This window comes from Gekko japonicus, unplaced genomic scaffold (genome assembly GCF_001447785.1).
Source record: "Gekko japonicus isolate JY-2015 unplaced genomic scaffold, Gekko_japonicus_V1.1 scaffold1727, whole genome shotgun sequence".
Lineage (NCBI taxonomy): Eukaryota > Metazoa > Chordata > Lepidosauria > Squamata > Gekkonidae > Gekko > Gekko japonicus.
This window is the reverse complement of record NW_015161451.1, coordinates 314,799-336,147: the sequence shown is the minus strand read 5'-3', so window position 1 is coordinate 336,147 and position 21,349 is coordinate 314,799. Positions and strand designations below refer to the sequence as shown.

The following is a 21,349-nucleotide window of genomic DNA, read 5'->3' as shown; positions in this document are numbered from 1 at the left end:
AAGGAACGACGGCTGCGCTGAAAGGCTCCCCCCCCCCGCCGCCCTTTAACCCCAGGCGAGGGGAGAGTCCGGCCCCGGCTCACCCCCACCACCCCACAGCCTGGCAAAGGGGGCGCTTGAACCCAGAGCCTTGAACAGGCCTCCGAGGCTTCCTTGCTTCGCCCCAGGTGGCCCGAGGAAGCCTTCTGAGGAACTCCCCAAAGAGGCCCGCCCGTGTAAATGGCCTCCATGGAGGAAGGGCCTCGGTGTGGCTGGCCATCCCTCCCTCCATGCTGGACTCCGCTTTGGGACCACGGGCACCGCTCTCTGAACCACTCCTCTGCCTGCATGGCCGCTGAGCCCAGCCAGCCCGGAGGGACAGGAGAGGCCCCTGGAAAGAGCAAGGACGGCGGGGGGGGGGGAACAGAAGGAGGCCGGCTGGCCAGCCCCTGCAGCCTGGCAAATCCCCCCCCCCTCTCTCTTGAGCACCATGGCCTGCCCGAGAAGAAGGGGCTTCACAGTCACGCTGGGATTAGGAGCGCTTGGGGGGGGGGGGCTGGTTTGGGTACCTCTTCCTTTGAGGGCCCCAGGCCTACCGCCGCCTGAAGCCACCGGATTCCCCTGAGAGTCCACCTTCCTCACGGGGACTGCACCCGCCTCAGTCAGCGCAGTCAGCAGTGCAACAGGACGAGGATTGCAGACATCGGAAACAAAAGTGTCATGATTAGACCGTGAAAGGAAAACCACAACAAGGCAGTGAGGGCAGGGTAATCGCATCATGTGTGCAGTCGTGTGGGTCACGGTCCCATCCCTTTCCTTTCGGCACCCTCCTGAACCACTGACCAAGGAGCTGCGGCTCAGCAGAAGAGCCTCTGCTGGGCGCACAGAAGGCCCCCGGTTCAAAGGGCCAGGCGGGAGGTGATGGGAAAGACCCTTTTCCACCCGAGGTCTTGGAAAGCTGCTGCCAGGCTGAGTACCCGGAGGGACCTCGACGGTCTGATCCAGTAGAAGGCAGCTTCACGGGCACAGTCAGTTCTAAGACAGCCCTCTTAACCTTTGGGCCCTCCTGAGCGATGCCGTGTTCTTCCTCATTTGCAGACTGGCAGAAGCCTGGGAGCCTTGCCGGCCCCCTGAGGCACACCCCCCCCCCCCAGGCAGCAGTTCCACAAGAAGAAGAGGAGGCCACGGAGAATGGGCAGTGGGGGGGGGGATCTCGCCCACTTGCAGAGCAGCACCGGAGAGCCTGCCTGGCAGATAGGGAGGCCCCAGGCCGTGAGGAGCCCCTGTGAGGGGGGAGCCTTGACGGATGGGCAGCCAGTGGGCGTCCTAGGCACACCCCGCCAGTCGGCAGAGGCTGGCATGACTTTAAAGTTCTTTTATTGTGTAACCTCTGGTCTGATGAAGAGTTTGAGGCAACTCGAATGTTTGCCCACCGTTTGTATTATTTACACGCGTTGTGCCACAGCAGACGCAGCCAGGTTGTCCTGGGTCATCAGGTGGCTCCATCGTGGCCCCTTCTCTCACCTCCTCAATTTAATTTCTCCTGTCTTTCCCCCACACACACACACACAGAGAATTCCTTCTTTTTATTCCTCTCCATTAAGAAGAAACAAGCTTTGGTAATCTTTTTTTTTTTTACAGGAAAAGGTTTTTTAAAAACAGCCCCCCCCCCCGCCATACTCATATTGGAAGCCCAAGAGAAATTTCAGTGGGATGCCTGCCGGTTTTGACTTGGGTAGACCAGGAGGCGGAGGGACCGAGAGGGATGGAGGCGTGGTGTTTGTGACCCCGACCCCCTGCCAAGCGGAGAGGGAGCTCTCAGGAGTCCCGGGAGCCAGGAAGTGTTCCGAAACTGAAGCCTTCGTCCTCCATGCTGGCGGGCCTCCCAGTGGCTGGGCCCCATTTCCCTCCATGCACCCATAACTCTGAGCTTGACAGATCAGTGGCTTGACTTGGAACAAGGCGCCTTCACTTCACGCGTCTGGCATGGCTGCCGTGGGATTCTTCTGCAGAGGGGAAGAAGAGGGGTTGTGCTTGGCTCCTCCTCCTCCTCCACCACCAGCAGCCTCCTCCTGTGGCAGCCCGTGGGGACCAATCACCAGCCGCTTTCAGCTCAGAAAGCTCGGGACGCCTGCAAGAGATCTGGGGAGGCCAATGGGGACTGGGACAGTAGCAGCCCCCAGGGGACCCTCCCCCCCCCCCCATTGGCTCAGCTCTCTTCTGGGCGTGAAGCAGCGGTCACTACCCTATGAGGACCAGGCTGCAGCTGTGGGGAAACCCCCGGGAGGCCCCTTCTGCTTCCCCCTGCCAGACCAAGAGGCACCATCCCAGCAGCACCTTCCCGTTGCCTCTTCTCACAGCAGCATGCCCCCCCCCCCCCCAGAGCAAGGACAGAAGAGGCCGAAAGCCCCTGCAGAAGGAGAGGAGAGAGACAACTTCAGGAAGCATGCCCGTCACATGCCACTGCTGCCATCTATGCTAGTGGCTGCAGGGGGAGCCTGTGCCACACTGGACCGACAGCCCACCGGCGAGAGAGGCGAGAGCAGGCAGCCCCGCGGGCCTGGGGAGGCTGAGGTAGGCAGAGGTCAACCTCCCCTCTGGTCCCAAGGATGAGGCCTCCACCTACGGATGACCACGGGCCCTACGAGGTCTGGTCTTTGACTGGAGGAAAGCAGTGAGCGAGGGGCCTTAGCCTTTCCTTGGCTTGCGGGCCAGTCTTCAAGGCGCAAGGCGGCTCCCTTGCTTTCTCCCTCTGGCACAGACTGGGTGATTGGGGGAAAGGGTCACCTCGCTGCAATACTGTCATTTTCTACGCTTTTAGCGGCCCCCACTCTGTACCTGCCCCAGAAGAAGAAGAGGAGAGTTGGGTTTTATACTCTACGGCTTACAATCTCCTTCCCTTCCTCTCCCCACACCTTGTGAGAGAGTTCAGAGAGAACGGTGACTGGCCCAAGGTCACCCAGGAGGCTTCGTGTGGAGCCGCGGGGGGGGGGGAATCAAGCCCCTCGGTTCTCCAGATGAGAGTCCGTTGCTCTTAGCCACTACCCCACACTGGCTCTCCCCTAGAGTACAGAGAACCCAGGGGGCTTATATGAGTTTCAGTATTTTATTCAAACTTCACACACACACAAACGGTAAACAATGTCACCTTAAAGTAGATCCATAAAACCGTATGGAGCTGTCAACATACCAAATCCCAACCAAATCCAAGGAACAAAGAGCCAAAGCAGAGCCTTTGACACGCGGGAGTGTGTGTGTGTGTGTGTGTGTGTGCACGCGTGTGTACTTAGAATGAGCATGAAACCAAACCCCCAGCTCTCCTTTGCAAAGGCCTGCCCTCCTCCAGTCAGACGCCACCACCCGGGGGGTCTGCAACACGAAGTCCTTCAGCCTCCCCCCGCCCCAGTGCTCCTTGCAGCTTCTCTAAGAGCTGGACTGGCCAAGCCCACTAACACAGGAAGAAAGAGAGAAGAGGCCACCAGCCCCCCTGAGGAGCAGAGAGGACCGGGGGATCATCTGAGCGAGGGGCGTTTGTCAACATGGGCCAGAGGGGCTCGCCCAAGTGGCAGAGCACAAGTCCAAGGGATTCTCGGGCAGCGCACGGGGCTGGATGGAACAGCATGATGAAGAAGAAGCAGCAGCCACAAAGCAGAAGTCTAAACCCAAGCCCACCACACACAGAACAGAGGGACAAAGCAAGGCTGCATGTTGAAGTCTTCCCACCGTGTTCGGACTTGGATTATCCCACACCAAGCGGGGGGGGGAGGGGAGGGCCCGGGAACCACGCAGATCATGCCAAAAGCAGTCTCCGTTCTTAGCCACCAACATGAATGCAGCACCCTTCTCTTACGAAGCCAGCTGAGCAGAACACCTCGGTGCCATACCACCTGGCCTGATTAACAAGGGTGGGGTGGGGGTGGGGGGTGCGCGCTAGAAAACTCTACCAAAAAGGAGAACTACTCTATTCATCTAATCCCTTCTTTAGTAGATTTTGCAAACTGCCGAGAAGTTCGAACATGTGCAATTATTCTTGGCTGTACAGTTTGGCACATCGATGCCACCAGCCCTTCCGAGCCATGCAACCCCTTAAAAAAGAACAAAACAGAACACCCGAGTGGCTGTTTTGCATGTTTCAGAATCAGAAAGAGGAGCAACATGGATGTGCCAAGGAGGCCACCAGTGCCAAGGTCACCAGATTCTTCTGCAGGTGACAGAGACGACAGACGGGGTCTTCCCCTGCGAAGAGGCACAAGAATAAGCCAGCTCAGCAGAGTCTCCACCTGCCCAACAGACCAGCGCCAGCAGTCCCCACCCTTCTTGGCAATACAAAAGTCAGAGCGGATATGCCCCTCAGTCCTTGAGCCAAAACTGCCGAGCAGTGAAGCAGTGAATACAGAGAGACGGCCCGAGGAGGAGCCGTTAGAGTCCCGAGCAGACTTCTTCTCGGCCATGTGCCACGTTCTCCAGTGAATCAGCCGGCGCAGGCGCTGCAGGAAAGAGAAGAGCAGACACAGTTTCTCAGGAGGGAATGCTTATTGCTCGCCTCACAAAGCCGCATCACCTCTTCTGGCCGTGCCAGGAGGAGCAGAGCCACCAAGTCTCTCCACCACCTAGAGGTGCGCCCTTGTTACCTGAACACAGCGGAAGGGAAACCCACCTTCCTTCCAGAGGACTGAAAAAGAGGCACAGGGATTCTTGCTCCCCCCTGGGATCCAGAGAGGCCCCAAGAATGCACCGGACTCGGGTGGAACCAAAGTCCTCCCCAACACCTCGGACCAATTTTATCAGTCAATCCACAAGAGTTCTGAGCAGCGCTGAATTCAGCCTCCAAGAAATGTCAGACGTGCTGAATGGGGAAGGGGGTTCAGAGCGCTCCTTCCGCTGCCTTCCCTGACAGCATCAGCGCCCCACCCACACTCAGGGGCACCGACCCATGGCGGCGGGGGGGGGGGAATGGGACTGCAGCCAACGGGGCTGCCTCCCAGGCTCCTCTGCCAGACAGCTTGTGCCACAGGTGAGGAGCCAACACGCAATGCCAGAGCTCCCTGCCCAGCCAAACAGAGAGGACCGCCCCCTGACATAAGAACACAAGAGAGAAGCCCATGCTGGGTCAGGCCAGTGGCCCCTCCAGTCCAACACTCTGTCTGTCACACAGGGGCCAGAAATACCAGGGGCCACCAGGAGGGCCAGCAGTGGGGCCAGGACACCAGGAGCTCTCCCACCGTTGAACCCCACCCCCCAGGCACCAAGAAGACAGAGCATCCCTTGCCCCAGACAGAGAGTTCCTATCTCTACCTTGTGGCTGATGGACCTCTGCTCCATATGCTTATCTAATTCCCTCTTGAAGGCCCCCCCCCCCATTACAGAAGGAAACAGAAAGGGGGGAGACTGACAGCATCCCTTACACAGCAGTTGCTGTAAGACTTGACATGATGCTTCACCTTTCTATAGTGAGCAACCGCGAAGATCATTTTATGGAAAGGCATGAAAAAGATACTTAAGAAGTAATATTTGTCTGAAATAAACCACCCTTTTCCCTTTCATAGGCAGACCATTTTATATTGGAAGCACACAAAAGCAGATAAACCCCGTGCCTGAAATTAAAAAAACAAACCACCAGTGACCATTGGAGGTGATCACCACCCAAAGGACTGGCCCATTTGCCCTTTAGCCCTACAAGATCCCTCCTGGCCTCCTCCTCCTCACCTAGCCCGCGCCAGAGGGCAGTCCGTGGCCGGGCACACCCATCCTAGAAGAGGCGGCCACAAGCCAGAAGCGGTGGGAAAAGAGAAGCCGGCACACAGGCGCGTACCAAAAGATGGCGTTCTTCACACCCGAGAAGCGCACACACTCCACAACTTGTCCGCGTGGTGTCAATCAACAAAGGCAAGGGTGTTCTCGGTCAGTGGCCCCCATCGCCCTGTGGAACCAGCCGCCTGAAGAGGTGTGCGCCTTGTGGGACCTCCCCCGGTTCCGCAGGGCATGCATGGCTGCTCTTTTTGGGGGGCAGCTGATAAGTTCTGCTCCAGCCGTGCCACCACCATCCACACATCCGACCCTGCTTGATAGCGGGTAGTTTTTAACGGTGATACATTTTTAATCGTTTTATATTTTTAAAACTTTATTCATTGTACCCTTTGACCCTGCTGTCATCCATCCGCCTGCCTAACCCTAACCCCAATCACACTGCTCTGGGCGGCCGCACCACCTCCACCGGCCCCTCCAGCGTCCCCAGTGCCTGCTCCAGCCCAGTTTCCCAGTTAAGCCCACTTCTGACAAACAAGCTGCCGCCCTTTCTAGGCGCAGAAGGATACGCCAGGCACGGCACCAAGGCCACGGCATGCCAAGCAGAGACACGGAGGGAAACCCCAACAACCCCAGTGGCCGCTACAAAGTCCTCTCTGTGCCAAGCAGCAGGCCTGGCTAAGGCGGGCCAGACGTATTCTTAGTCTCCGCGAGCCCAGTCTCTCCAGGGCGCCGAAGCTAAGCAGGGCCAGCCCGGGCTAGCAGTTGCGTGGGAGACCTCCAAGGCGGACCAGGGTGGCGACCCCTCTTGCCTTGACATCCCCACCAGGGGTCACCAAAAGTCAGCTGTGACCTGACGGCAACAACACCCACCACAAACGGACATCCACCCATCAGCTTCTCAGGAGAAAGTGCTCAGTTTATTCACGCCACCACGGGTGCTCCCAGGGCTGGAGCCAAGGGAGGGAGGGAGGGAGGGGCTTGGAAGAGAAAGTTCTTTCCCTCTCCAAATGGTCATGCTTAAGACGCAAGCGGACTCAGTTAAAGGTGAAGCAGAAGGATACGTTCCGGCTGCCGGGAGCTGCACCTGGAACGTAAATACAAACGTGAACCGGGGTGGGGGGCAGGGGGACCCTCAGGAAGCAGCCACCGGTCAGCCTTCGGTGCAGACACAGACGTTCTGCCTCTGAGTGGGGGCAGCAGGGACTTCCGTGCATTCCCCACCACTCCACACACCCCCCCCCCCCCCCCCCCGGCCTGCCTTCCGGGGGGGGGGGGACCAGAACTGCCACAACCTCTCAGCTCAGGCCTCCCCTTCCAGCTCAGAGAGAAGAGGGTCCCGCGTGTTGTCTGCCGCACAGAAGCCAAGCTGGCTGCAGACTGTCCAGAAGAGACAGCTCAGTTGCCCAGAGAGCGAATGCCAAGACAAGACCTGCTCGGGAGATGGCCGGGGTGCGAACTCCTGGCCCGGCAGAACCAAGAGCACCGAGGGCCCAAGGCTTAGTGACACGGACCGAGAGAGGGGTGCGGGCCGGAAGAATGCAGGCCTACGCCAGCACCGAGCAGCCTGGAAACGACCCTCCCCGGCACCCACACCGCCTGCCCTCCCCGGCCGCAGCAGCAGCAGCAAGGGGGGCGTTCTTTCTTTGTACGCGCTTTGAGAATAAAGAGCTCACCGAGTTCCGGGCTCATTCGTCCTGAGCCTGCCGCGTCCGTCATCTCTTCATCCTCATCTTCCTCCTCCTCTTCAGGGGCCGCATCACCCCGCAGTTCCTTCTCAATCAGCTGTCTGGCAAGTTTGATGTTCTGAGCTTCATTATAGTGCATCTTCCTCTTCATCTCAAACTGCCTCTTTTTTTCTGCAGACACAAGAACTCAGTCATGGCCTCCTCCCCTCCTCCTCACACTCACCCCCAAAGCCACGGCCCGGCCCCCCCCCCCCGGGGGGGGGGGGTGCCGTGTCGGTCTGAAACAGCAGGACACAGCTGGAGTCCAGCCAGGCACCTTTTAAGGTCAACAAAGTTTCATTCGAGGTAGAAGCTTTCGTAGACAAGCACACCTCTTCAGGTACAGTGAAACAAAATGGCTGAAGAAATTCCGTTCCGGTCGGTATCTGAGGAAGTGTGCTGCGGGCACACGGACGCTGACACCCAGAGGTGCCTGGCTGGACTCGAACTCTGTTCTCCTCTGAGGGGAAGTGGAGCCATTCATGGCTTCCACTCACACACACACACCCCAGTTCACACCCCCTCACAGCCGCCTGCTGTCAAAGGCAGAGCCCTGAAAAAGGGAGGGGGGGAGATCTAAACCAACTAAGCACAAACCTCCAAAGGATGTTTAGAAAACTTATTGAGGGCCAAAAGTTAAAAACATAAGTAAGTATACAAAGGAGTGTTTATTTCAAAAACATATAAAAACCTTGTAGGGGCCCAAATAAAGCCTCATAAAATGTTCCAAGTTACAAATACACACGTTTCAGCTCACAAGAGCCTTTTTCAGAGGTCAAATAGTACACAAAGCAACGGAGTCTTTGACACACCAAAAGGTTTCTATTTAGGGCCACAAATATATCTGGCCTTGTGTCAGACGAGGTTGTATATACTGGAAATAATATGTACCTTCCAGTTTAGGTCCTAAGAGTGCCAATAAAGTTGCCTTGCCAGGGACAGTGTGTCATCAATATGTAACAAGCATACTGTCCCTGACAAGGCAACTTTATTGGCACTCTTAGGACCTAAACATACACAGAGGAGAAGGTGCGCCAAGGACGGCACCCAGCTGCCATGGGCTCGAGCCACTGACTACTCAAACCCGACCCTCTGAACTTCATCTGGTGGCCCCACACAAAATTGGATCCCCTGCCTCTGGAAAACGGGAATCGTGGCCACTCTCCTGCTCTCCGCGTGCTCCACAAGAGGAGCCTGCCTGCTGTTTCCCCCTCCTGCTCCTGCCCAGTGGCCAACAAGCAGGCAAGACATACCGAGCTCTTCCGGAGTTAGCTCTTCCTCATCCTCCTCTTCATCGCTGCTCTCTTGTCGAGCGAAGATCTTTGGTCCCTTCCCTTCTGCTGCGGCTGCTAACCTGCACAAATGCATCACAAGGAGGAGGTACCACTTCTGCCACCACAACGCAGGCCAGGGAGGCAGCAGGCAGTTCCGGCTGGACCCCAATCCCACCCCAAGGGCCAATGGAACTGTGTGCACCCAGACCACAGGAGGAGCGGCGGGCACCTCCGGACAGCAGCCCCCTCCCTCCCCATCGGGGCGGCAAACACAGTAACACTGGCCGGCTGGCTGGCAAGACGATTCAGCAGCTCCCACTCAGAAAACAGGGAGCGGAGCAGTCTGTACCACTGCTGGCTTTAATGCAAGACGGTTACACTGAAGTCCTTGGAATCTATTTATACTGGCTTTTTCTGAAAGATCAACTATAGTAAGGATGGCTGGGTTTAAGCCCACGCGTGGCCACTTAAAAGTGAACCCCAACCATCTAGTGGGGAGGCTACGAGTGCAGGCGGGTCCTGAGAGTGAGGGCAGGAAGGGATGAGCTCTCGGTGCTCAGCTCTCGAGGCCCTTTCTGACATGCCCAGAGGGAGACGCCAGTCGTCCCTTTGGAGCCAGGAAGGAATTTTCTTCCGGGCCAGATTAGTCCGGGGATCCTGGAGGCTTTCTGCCTTCCCCTGGGCCTGGAGCAGGGGTCACGGGGGGAGGTTGTTGTGAATTTCCTGCACTGTGCAAGGGATTGGACTAGATGACCCTTGAGAGGTCCCTTCCAGCTCTGCTTCCACGGCCGCTGGTCTAGTCGCATGGGGGGAAATACCCAGCTTTCAGGACAGGCATGATAAAGAGCACAGCAGCAGGTCACACTCGGGTTCCCCACTGGACCCACCCCCCACGAGGCGGGGTCTTGAATACCCCCCCCCCAGGGTGACCTCCTCCTCCTCCTATTGGATGCCCTCCACCTCAAACAAGCCCTATATCGCTCACCACACAGTGTTGCTTCCGGGTCCCCTTCCAGCCCTACTCTGCGTCTGCGTACAAAGAAGCCAGTCCCCGACCACCCCTCCCAAGAGACTTAATTCCTATCGATGCGCCCAGGACCGCGACCTCGCTGAGGGTTCTCACGTGGGGGGGGGAGAGAGAGAGAGAGAGAGAGAGAGAGAGAGAGAGAGATGGAGAGAGGGAGGGAGGGAGGGAGGGAGGGAGGGGAACAGAGATCGGTCTCTGAAGAGAGGCGATTCTGCCACCACGAGGGCTTCACGACAGGCGGGGGTGGGTGGGTGGAATGAGGCTCCTGGGTCACAGGGAGGCTGCCTGTCGTGGCTGCCAGGCAAGGCGACGTCACTGTTCCTCTGGCCGGCAGGCACACCCTTGCTCAGAAAGCAGTTGGGGGAAGGGCAGCGGAGGAGGAAGGGCGGCTGGCTGCAGCTCGGCAGGAGAGCATCTGCTGGGACGGGACGGGGCGGGCAGGTGCAGTCCACCTTTCTCCCGCAAACGCCATTCACCCTAGTTGGGAATGAGGACTGAGGAGGAAAGGCAAAGAGCCGGCAGAAGAGGAGGGATCCGGAGGAGTCACGTCAGGACGCCAGAGAGAGCAGCGGGGGGGGGGATGGGGGGGCATAAGCCAGGGAAGCCGGTGAGTTCCTCCCAAGAGGGAGAGAGCAAGCAGGAGGGCCCCCACAGGCCACCGCCAGAGACGGGGAAACGGGAGGAGCCTCCCTCAGGCCAAGGGCAGGGTGCTCCTCTTGCGGGCCTGGGCTTAAAGGTCAAGCCGCCCTGCTCCCGGGAGCACTTACTTTGTCGCCAGCACATCTGCCGTCAGGCCTTCACCGCCTTCGGTGTCGCTGCCAGCGTCTTCATCCTCTCCCACCATTCTAACGAGGCCAGAACAGAAATACCATCAGAAGTGGTGCCGGAAATTGCACAGATCAAAAGCAAAAAAGTACTCCACATTCTTGTTTCAAGTAGGTCACCTGACAGTCCCCATAAAGGTAAAGGTTCCCTTGCTCGAAAGCCAGTCGAGTCCGACTCTAGGGTTACGGTGCTCATCTCCGTTTCAAAGCCGAAGAGCCAGCGCTGTCAGAAGACGTCTCCGTGGTCATGTGGCCGGCATGACTAAACACCAAAGCGCACAGAACGCTGTTACCTTCCCACCGAAGTGGTACCTATTTATCTACTTGCAGTTTCTTGCGTTCGAACTGCTAGGTTGGCAGGAGACAGTCCCCATAGCAGTATGCAAAACAAAAATACACAAAAGAACCAAACAATGCAAACAAATCTGTAACTACAATAATTTTTTTTAAATTAAAACCCCAGAGAACCAGCAGAAATTTGCAGCCTGGGACAAACCAGTCTTTGATCCAACACACAAAAAAACAGCTAAAGCCAGAGACGTTTAAAGGCCTGCATCTGACATTAGAAACCTCTTTCCAAAGGGGCAGGAAATGAGCCACTTGTCAATGTGTGCCAGAGGACTGCTTTTTAGAGCTCTGACAAGTAAACGCCATGAGTTATTTGCGGGGGGAAACTGATTGTGCACATTATAGACCACTAAGGGAATCTCGGGGGCTTAAGACATCTTTAGCCCTTATAATCCTAGTGGCTGCCAATATCTGAACTTGGAAACAGACGTGTAAGAAGCAACAAGAAGCTGAGTCTGCCGTGCTCAGTTGTGGATGTGTCTGATGGTGAAAGGAAAGTCCGATGCTGCAAAGAACAATACTACATAGGAACCTGGAATGTAAGATCTATGAATCAAGGTAAGCTTGACGTGGTCAAAATGAGATGGCAAGACTGAACATCGATATCCTAGGAATCAGTGAACTAAAGTGGACAGGAATGGGCGAATTTAACTCAGAAGACCATTATATCTACTACTGTGGCCAGGAATCTCGTAGAAAAAATGGTGTGGCCTTTATAGTCAACAAGAGAGTGCAAAAGGCAGTACTGGGATACAATCTCAAAAATGACAGAATGATTTCTGTCCGATTCCAAGGCAAACCATTCAACATCACAGTAATCCAAGTCTATGCCCCAACCACTGATGCAGAAGAGGCTGAAGTGGACCGGTTCTATGAAGACCTACAACACCTCCTAGAACTAACACCAAAAAATGATGTCCTCATCGTCATAGGGGACTGGAATGCTAAAGTAGGAAGTCAAAAGGTAACTGGAATAAAAGACAAGTTTGGCCTTGGAAAGCAAAATGAAGCAGGGCAAAGGTTAACAGAGTTTTGTCAAGAGAACACACTGGTCATAGCGAACACCCTTTTCCAACAACCTAAGAGGCGACTCTACACATGGACATCACCAGATGGGCAACACCGAAATCAGATTGACTATATAATTTGCAGTCAAAGATGGAGAAGCTCTATCCAGTCAGTAAAAACAAGACCTGGAGCTGACTGTGGTTCAGATCATGAGCTACTCATTGCAAAATTCAGACTTAAACTGAAGAAAATTGGGAAAACCACGAGGCCATTCAGGTTTGACCTAGATCGCATCCCTGATGAATATACAGTAGAGGTGAAGAATAGATTCAAGGGTCTGGATTTGATAGATAGAGTGCCTGAAGAACTATGGACAGAGGTTCGTGACATCGTACAGGAGGCAGCAATCACCACCATCCCAAAGAAAAAGAAATGTAAGAAAGCAAAGTGGCTTTCTGATGAGGCTTTACAAATAGCAGAGGAAAGAAGGAAAGCGAAAGGCAAAGGCGAAAAGGAAAGATTTACCCAACTGAACGCAGATTTCCAGAGAACAGCAAGGAGAGATAAGGAGGCCTTCCTGAATGAACAGTGCAAAGTAATAGAAGAAAACAATAGAATGGGAAGGACTAGAGATCTCTTCAAGAAAGTTGGAGAAATCAAGGGAGCGTTCCATGCAAAGCTGGCCATGATAAAGGACAAAAACGGTAGGGACCTAACAGAAGCAGAAGAGATTAGGAAAAGATGGCAAGAATACACAGAAGAACTATACAAGAAAGACCTCGATGTCCTTGACAACCACGACGGTATAATCACTGACCTCGAGCCAGACATCCTGGAATGTGAAGTTAAATGGGCCTTAGAAAGCATTACTAACAACAAAGCTAGTGGAGGTGATGGTATTCCAGCTGAGCTATTCAAAGTCTTAGAAGATGATGCTGTTAAAGTTCTGCACTCCATTTGCCAGCAAATTTGGAAAACGCAACAGTGGCCACAGGATTGGAAAAGGTCAGTATACATTCCAATCCCAAAGAAGGGCAATGCCAAGGAATGTTCAAACTATCGCACAATTGCACTCATATCACACGCTAGCAAGGTCATGCTCAAGATCCTACAAGCTAGGCTTCAACAGTACGTGGATAGAGAACTACCAGAAGTACAAGCTGGGTTTCGAAGAGGTAGAGGAACTAGAGATCAAATTTCCAACATTCGCTGGATTATGGAGAAAGCAAGAGAGTACCAGAAAAATATCTACTTCTGCTTCATTGACTATGCTAAAGCTTTTGACTGTGTGGATCACAACAAACTATGGCAGGTCCTTAAAGAGATGGGAGTACCAGACCACCTCACATGTCTCTTGAGAAACCTGTATAAGGGCCAAGAAGCGACAGTTAGAACCGGATATGGAACAACTGATTGGTTCAGCATAGGAAAAGGAGTACGACAAGGATGTATATTGTCGCCTTGCTTATTTAATATATATGCAGAGTACATCATGCGAAATGCTGGCCTGGATGAATCACAAGCGGGAATTAAGATTGCTGGGGAAAAGATCAACAACCTCAGATATGCAGACGATACCACTCTGATGGCAGAAAGTGAAGAGGACCTCAAGAGCCTCTTGCTCAGGGTAAAAGAGGAGAGCGCAAAAGTGGGCTTGAAGCTCAACATCAAAAAAACTAAGATCATGGCATCCGGCCCCATCACTCCTTGGCAAATAGAAGGGGAAGTCGTGGAAGTAGTGACAGACTTCACGTTCCTGGGATCCCAGATCACCGCAGACTGTGACTGCAGCCATGAAATTAAAAGACGCCTGCTCCTTGGGAGGAAAGCGATGGCGAACCTAAACAGCATGATAAAAAGTAGAGACATCACCCTGCCAACAAAAGTCCGCATGGTCAAAGCAATGGTATTCCCAGTAGTCATGTATGGCTGCGAGAGTTGGACTATAAGGAAGGCCGAGCGCCGAAGAATAGATTCTTTTGAACTATGGTGCTGGAGAAGACTCTTGAGAGTCCCTTGGACTGCAAGAAGAACAAATCAGTCAATCCTCAAAGAAATCAACCCTGACTGTTCCCTGGAAGGCCAGATAATGAAACTGAAGCTCAAATACTTTGGCCACCAAATGAGAAGGGAGCACTCACTGGAAAAGACCCTGATGCTGGGAAAGATTGAAGGACAAAGAAGACGGGGACGGCAAAGGATGAGATAGTTAGACAGTGTCATCGATGCAACGAACATGAAATTGAGCCAACTTCAGAGGACGGCGGAAGACAGGAGGGCCTGGCGGGAGATGGTCCATGGGGTCGCGAAGAGTTGGACTCGACTGTGCGACTGAACAACAACAACAAAAGGCCACAGATCGTGTGAGTTTTCATTTCCCAACAAAAGGTACGAGCAAAGCCCCACACGGGACTGCCTTCACATCCCTCGTTATCCAACTCTTTCTCCCGAGGCCAAGAGAGCCCTGGCAGTGCATGCAGCATGTTTATGGGATCATTTTGTATCGCACACATCCACTCCATTCCTGTTGCAGGGTGACTACGTTCCATCCCACGTACACAACCGGAAACAAACAACAATGGTATTAATTTTGAAACTATTTATTAACCATTTGAAACTTCCCACTGAAAGTATTTATTATGCACCCAGGCCTGGATAGCCAGATCTCGGAAGCTAAGCAGGGCTGGCCCTAGCAAGTGTTTGGATGGGAGACTTCCAAAGAATATCAGGGCCGGGAGGCAGAGGCAGGCTATCAAGCCACTTCTCTGAACGTCCTCCATGCTGCAGTAGGAGTCGCCAGAGGTCGCCATGACATCCGGGCACACGCACGCGCACACACACACAAAATACCCCTCAAAAGTATTTATTGTGCATGGAAATGAAAGCATTATATAACAGAAATTCTCAACAACTTCCAAACATTTCAATACTTCAAAGAACATTTTGCAAAGTACAATTTAAAGTGTTACCAAATTTAGAAAAACCACACCTTTCCCAACTTTTCCAATTAACAAAAATCCACTTGGCCTTCACCACACCTCAGCATGGATGCACAGTGCTTATCCAGGTAGCTGATCATCTTCACACCATTTGAAGGTACCCTAGAGGTGCTAAGGCTGGGGCGGGGGGATTCCCCTGGGTTTTTTTCCAGGCCCTTTGTTCAATGGAAAAATTGGAAATTTGGGGGAGTACTGAAAAAAGCTCCTATGAAATATTATCTCTTTTAGGATGAGTGAAATGAGTTAAAAAACAGGGTGGGCCTGCTGTAGACACATACAGCTCTTGAATTCTGCACCTAATCTTCATGTAGGGAGGGGGGGGCATGTAGGGCTTTCATTGCTTCTCAACGGTTGTCCTTTTGGCTTGACTCTTCCCTTGGGGCTGACCTTTTTACCTTTCCCTCAAACCATTGTGACAGGTATACCCACAGTCCCAGCAACAAAGAGCTTCTTGCCCTATCTTGGTGGACTGAAAAAAAGATCAGAAGAATATGGGGCAGAACACGGTAGGACAGAAGCTGCACAAAAGTCGCAGAGGAAAACTCTGGAAGTTTCACTGAGAACTGAGTTCTGCCTAACCAGCAGCCAAAGCAGGAGGAAGACACACCATCCACCTGGCCTACAGCTGGATGTGCACATACAGTTATCGAAAGCTACGAGTTTCAACTTATCAAGTTCCAATATAACACTATACTTATAATTGAATGACTGTAGCTTGTGTAATTCCTACTTTTTCTACTTTTCAGGTAGCAAAAATCAAGGTACACGCGCCAAAGCAGCAGAGGGGGCACCAGCTGGCAGTTCTCGCTGAAGGACTGAGAATTTTTGCAATTTTGCTTGTACAAACTTATCACTTACAAAAGTTATAAATTTATAACTTTTAAATTCCATAAATAAGTCAAATATTGCGAATTTATACACTAAGTAATCCATAAATTGTGTGCTTTATTATGTTAAAGCAGTAAAATTAGTTTAGGTTTGACAGGACAGTAAGTGTTACATATATCTCAATTTTTCCCAATCCCCCCCCCCCAAAAAAAACCTAGACAAGAACCTTTTCCCCCCACGGCCCCAAGATTTCCGGAAATGTTACACTGCAAGGCATTCTGGTCAGCTGACCTTGCCCCAAAAGCAGAGCTCCCACTCTCCCTTAAAGCTGTGGGGGGGCTGGGGACGTGGCAGCCCAAGGGAATCAAGGACTTGCTGAGGTGATGGGAAGGCAGCATTCTTTGTTTCGTTCGTGGAGCCATTTGCTGCCCTTCAGACTCAGCCAATCCTAAAAGGAAATCAACCCTGACTGTTCCCTGGAAGGCCAGAGACTGAAGCTGAAGCTCAAAGACTTTGGCCACCCAATGAGAAGGGAGCCCTCGCTGGAGGAGAAGACCCTGATGCTGCTGGGAAGGACTGAAGGTGAAAGAAGAAGGGGACGGCAAAGGATGAGACAGTTAGACTGTGTCATGGATGCAACGGACATGAAACTGAGCAAACTCCGGAGGACGGCGGAGGACAGGAGGGCCTGGTGTGATCTGGTCCATGGGGTTGCGAAGAGTCGGACTCGACTGTTCGACTGAACAACAATAACAACAACAGGCTCAGCCAAGAACGATCGCCGTCTCTTGGTAAGAGCTTTGTACTTGTAGGCAGACGTGGCCTAACAAAACTGGCAATGGCACAGCACCAGAATCAGTCCTCTGCGGCCCACCAACCTTCTGGAGTTCTTTGAGAAAGCGAACAAGCACCTGGACAAGGACAATCCAGCAGACGTCACATTCTTGGACTTCCAAAAGCCTTTTAACAAAGTAACTCAACCAAGAACTATGATTAAGTTTATCCGTCAAGGAATCAGACAGCAACTCCTCTTCTGAGTTTTTTTTTTTAAAAAAAAGGTTAAACAGGAAGGAGAGTAGGAATAAACAGTCTATACAAGAGAGGGAAGAGAAGCGGGGGGGGGGGGTCCCACAAGGATCGGTACTGTGACCAGTACCATTTAATCTGTTCAGAAATTATTTGGAACTGGGGATGAGCATTGTAATAGCCAAATTTGATTTGGAGTTTCATTAATGATTTGGAGTTGGAAGTAAGCAGTGAAGTGGCTAAATTTGCGGATGATACGAAGTTGTTCAGGGTGGTGAAAACCAGTGAGGATTGTGAGGCACTCCAAAGGGATCTGTCAAGGATGGGCAAGTGGGCGTCAACATGGCAAATGGGGTTCAATGTGGCCAAGTGCAAGGTGATGCACACTGGAGCCAAAAATCCTAAATATAAATACACGTTGATGGGGTCTGAACTGGCAGAGACTGATCAAGAGAGAGATCTGGGAGTTGTAGTAGATAACTCACTGAAAATGTCGAGACAGTGTGTGACTGCAATAAAGAAGGCCAATGCTATGCTGGGGATTATTAGGAAGGGTATTGTAAACAGATCAGCCAATATCATAATGCCCCTATATAAATCAATGGTGCGACCTCATCTGGAATACTGTGTGCAATTCTGGTCACCACACCTTAAAAAGGATATTATAGCTTTGGAAAAAGTGCAGAAAAGAGCAACTCGAATGATAAAAGGGTTGGAACACTTTCCCTATGAGGAAAGGTTAAGGCGCTTAGGGCTCTTTAGCTTGGAGAAACGACGACTGAGGGGTGACATGATTGAGGTTTATAAGATTATGCATGGGAAAGAGCAGGTAGAGAAAGAGGTATTTTTCTCCCTTTCTCACAATACAAGAACCCGTGGGCACTCCATGAAATTGCTGAGCGGTCGGGTTAGAACGGATAAAAGGTAGTCCTTCTTCACCCAAAGAGTGATTAACACTTGGAATTCACTGCCACAGGAAGTGGTGGCGGCTACAAGCATGGACGGCTTCAAGAGGGAATTAGATAAGCATATGGAGCAGAGGTCCATCAGTGGCTATTAGCCACAAGGTATAGATAGGGACTCTGGGGCAAGTGATGCTCTGTCATCTTGGTGCTTGGGGGGGGTCAACAGTGGGAGGGCTTCTAATGTCCTGGCCCCACTGGTGGACCTCCTGATGGCACTGGTATTTCTGGCCACTGTGGGATACAGAGTGTTGGACTGGATGGGCCTTTGGCCTGATCCAACATTGGCATCTCTTATGTTCTTAAATTTGCAGGTGATACCAAATTATTTAAGATTGTGAAGCAGTACAAGAGGATTTCTCTAAAGCGGGCGAGGGGACAACAACATGGCAAGTGAAGGACAGTCCTGGTAAGTGGAAGGTGATCCACACGAGAACAAACATGCTAACTGTAAATATACTGTGGATCGGTTCTGAACCGCGACCTGACTGAGAAGAACACTGAAAGTGATCTTGGGGCTACAACTCACAGCCCAACGAAAAGGCCGACCCACCACGTGGCAGCTAATGAAAAAGGCAAACTCCATGGTGGGGGTGATCAAGAAGGACACTGAGAACAGGGGCAGTACTGGAATGCCCTGGTGGTGGTCAGCTCCATTGCGCCCATGCCGGGAACACGACATACTGTGCACGGTGGTGTTGGATGCAAAGCTGGGAAAAGTACAGAAGAGGTCAGCCAAAATTATTAAGGGGTTGGAGCACCCTTCCTCTGGGAAAGGCTGAAGAGTGTGGGACCTTGTTTACTGATGAGCTAAGGGAGCTAAAAAAGGTTGGAAGACCTTCAGAGCACTGACAGAAGCAGACTCAAACCGAATCAGAAACAGAGCCTCATTTGAAAGAAAGCCTCTGAGGCAGCAGTGAAGAAGCCTCTCTTTCCTGCAGCCGCAGCGTCAGCAGACTCACACCTGGCTCAGTCATCCAAAATTGCCAGTAGCCTGGCAATGCTGAGGCATCCGCTGGCTGAGCTGGAATCTGATGTGGGCAGTGATGTTTCTGTGAGATCCTTTGCAGATGAAACCTCCCTCGTCCGGTCCAGCTTGGACTCCAGCAGTACTATAGCTTGGGCAGCAGACGTGGCAGAAGCATCCTTTAGTCTCCCTGAAGGATGCTGGCAAGACCAGACCACGGGAGTTATAAAGGTGGTCCCAGTGGGCGGGGGGCGTGCATGCGTGTGTGAGGGCTCACCCCACACAGGGCATTCCACCGCCTCACCATATTCACCTCTCCCCTCATGTGCCAGTAGCTCGTTGCACTTGGTGGAGCTTAATCATTCCCACAATTGCTGTATTATGGTTTTGAGGTTGCTTCTGGCAATTCGGTATTATTTGTAGGTGAGGCTCTTTGAACAGTCTGAGCTCTTGAAAGAGCTGTATTCAGTGGCATGCAACTTAATAATCTAGAGCACCCACCTGGCCCCTTCTTGGCAGCTGGGCAAACGGGTCTCTCCTTGCAAGAAACTCATCTCCACTCAGCTGGCAATTTCAGCAGTTCATTAGTCACTTCCCTGAGAAAGAGATTTGGGTCCCCGGGGCGTAATTCAAGACATTTTACACTCCCCTACTGCAACAAACGTTGCTTCCTGCAAGTCAGAGCCACATTCATCCTTGTTAATTAAATTGCAAAAAGCGAAACAGAAGTTTCTGGTGCTTCAGTTCCCTAGCAAAGGAGTACTTCCCACAATATTTGAAGGAAACAGTTCAACAGTTCTTCGACCATTAGCAAAAAAGCCCTCCTTGCCAGTGAATGATCCAGCCAGTTATGGGCAATGTTCCCCCTAAGCTGTGGAGTCTTGTGAGCAAAAATTCTACTTTGTGAGCTACTGGCATTAAAGTTCTGAGCAAGTGATTTGGCTATTGCATAAATTAGTTTGCTCTGGAGCCATCCTTCCTGAGCTAAGACAAAAATCTTTGAGCCGGAGGCTAATAAACTGTGAGCTGGCTCAAACTAACTCAGCTTAGAGGGAACACTGGTTATGGGTGGCCTTTTTGCCAATCCTTGCAGGGCAAGATGGCCGACCAGGTAGTGGCAAAGTCCTCTTGGATGACTCCCGTGCCCTTCCCAGCCCGCCTTTGGGACAAAGATGTGGCATCAGGGGATCTGGGAGACACTCTGCATATGCAGCCGGAGAGAGGCGATGCTTTGCTGCTAATCTTGTCAGATCTGTCGGTGGCATAGAATACAGCAGACCACGAGATCCTTCTGCATCACGTGGCACGCCAGATGGACATTGGAGACATAACCCTGAAAGGACACTAATTTTTTCCCCTTCATGGCAAAATGCAAAGAGCGATGGGGGGAGATGTGTCAGTGGTCCCCTGGGAGTTAATACGTGGGGTGCCCCAGGGATCTCCTGGGAAGGGTGAGTGTACCACCACTGAGTGGTGTACCTGGAGGCTAAAAGTCTGGGAGGCATTCCTGAACCCAGTTCTGCAGGCAGAGAAGTCAGCCAGTCACATTTGCTAGGAATGCCTCCCCTTTGCTTACATCCTGCTTGAGAACTAGGAGTTCTGCACTGGCCGGGCTGCCTCTCCAGTGGGACCTGCCCTTGAAGGGGAAAAACCCCAACCCTCGGCAGAACTGGGGCCGGCCACCGCCCCCAGCATGAAGGAGGCAATGCCAGCTCACGCCCCCGGTCCTTTCAGTGGCCGCCCCAGGCCTTTGGAAAGGGCTGCCCAGAGGTGAGCGGAAAGCGTCATCACAGACAATCTTCCGGAAAAACTGGAATGCTGAGTTGTTTTACACTTGGAAACTGACCTGCTGTGGTGCTGACCAATGCTCCCTCTAAACTGTGGAGTCTTGTGAACAAAAATCCTACTTTGTGAGCTACCGGCATGAAAGCTGTGAGCGAGCCATTTGGCTACGGCATAAATTCATTTGCTCCGGAGCCCTCCTTGCTGAGCCAAGGCAGAAATGTCATGTGTGAGCCGGAGGCTAAAAACCTGTGAGCTAGCTCACACCAACTCCGCTTAGAGGGAACGCTGGACCGCGGAGTGCCGTTGCTGGCTTCGGGCTTCTGGGAGAGGCCATGATGCCACCGTACCTGTGGTAGGGCGTGCTGGGCTCGTCAATCTTCATCAAGCCGTAGTCCTTGCCGGCAGGATGGTAGGTGGCCAGGATGTTCATCTCGTCCCACTTCTGGCTCTTCTTGCTGCCGTGGGGGAGAATTGGGGTGGGGTGGGGAGTGCCCGTCAGTCCACCCTCCACGCTGGCCAGCAGCGACCCCCGGCCCTCCCCCTCCCCTCCCGCTCAGGGACTCACCCGGGAGAGCAGCAGAAGCCACCCCGGGAGGGGGGGGGCTTCAGAAGAGCCTGGCCACCCCGGGCGGCGCTCCCCCCCCCCCCCTCTCCCGAGGGGCGGCCCCAGTGTGCCGGCCGCGTCCGGATCTCCGGAGGGTTGGGGGGCCTGAAGCACTGCGTGGCCCTTCTCCTCTGCGGAGGAGGCGTGAGGGAAAGGGAGCCCCTGCCGGAGGAGGAGGAGGACTTTGGCCTCCCCCCTCCCGGAGAAGGCCTGGGGGGGCGGCCTCTCTCCTTCCAGCCGGGGGGG

At 53.0% G+C, this 21,349-nt stretch overlaps 1 protein-coding gene across 1 annotated transcript in view; it reads right to left on the bottom strand.

Moving 5' to 3' along the window:
- Positions 1–3,091: 3,091 nt before the first annotated feature.
- PPP1R2 (protein phosphatase 1 regulatory inhibitor subunit 2) overlaps positions 3,092–21,349 on the bottom strand; it is a 20,396-nt gene continuing 2,138 nt past the window's right edge. Inside the window, exons 2-6 of the mRNA XM_015429068.1 lie at positions 20,847–20,954; positions 10,520–10,597; positions 8,705–8,805; positions 7,401–7,583; positions 3,092–4,466 (exon numbers count right to left, since the gene is read on the bottom strand). Coding sequence (XP_015284554.1) covers positions 4,399–4,466; positions 7,401–7,583; positions 8,705–8,805; positions 10,520–10,597; positions 20,847–20,954 — 538 coding nt within the window. The 3' untranslated portion in view covers positions 3,092–4,398. The remainder of the gene's footprint in view (positions 4,467–7,400; positions 7,584–8,704; positions 8,806–10,519; positions 10,598–20,846; positions 20,955–21,349) is intronic.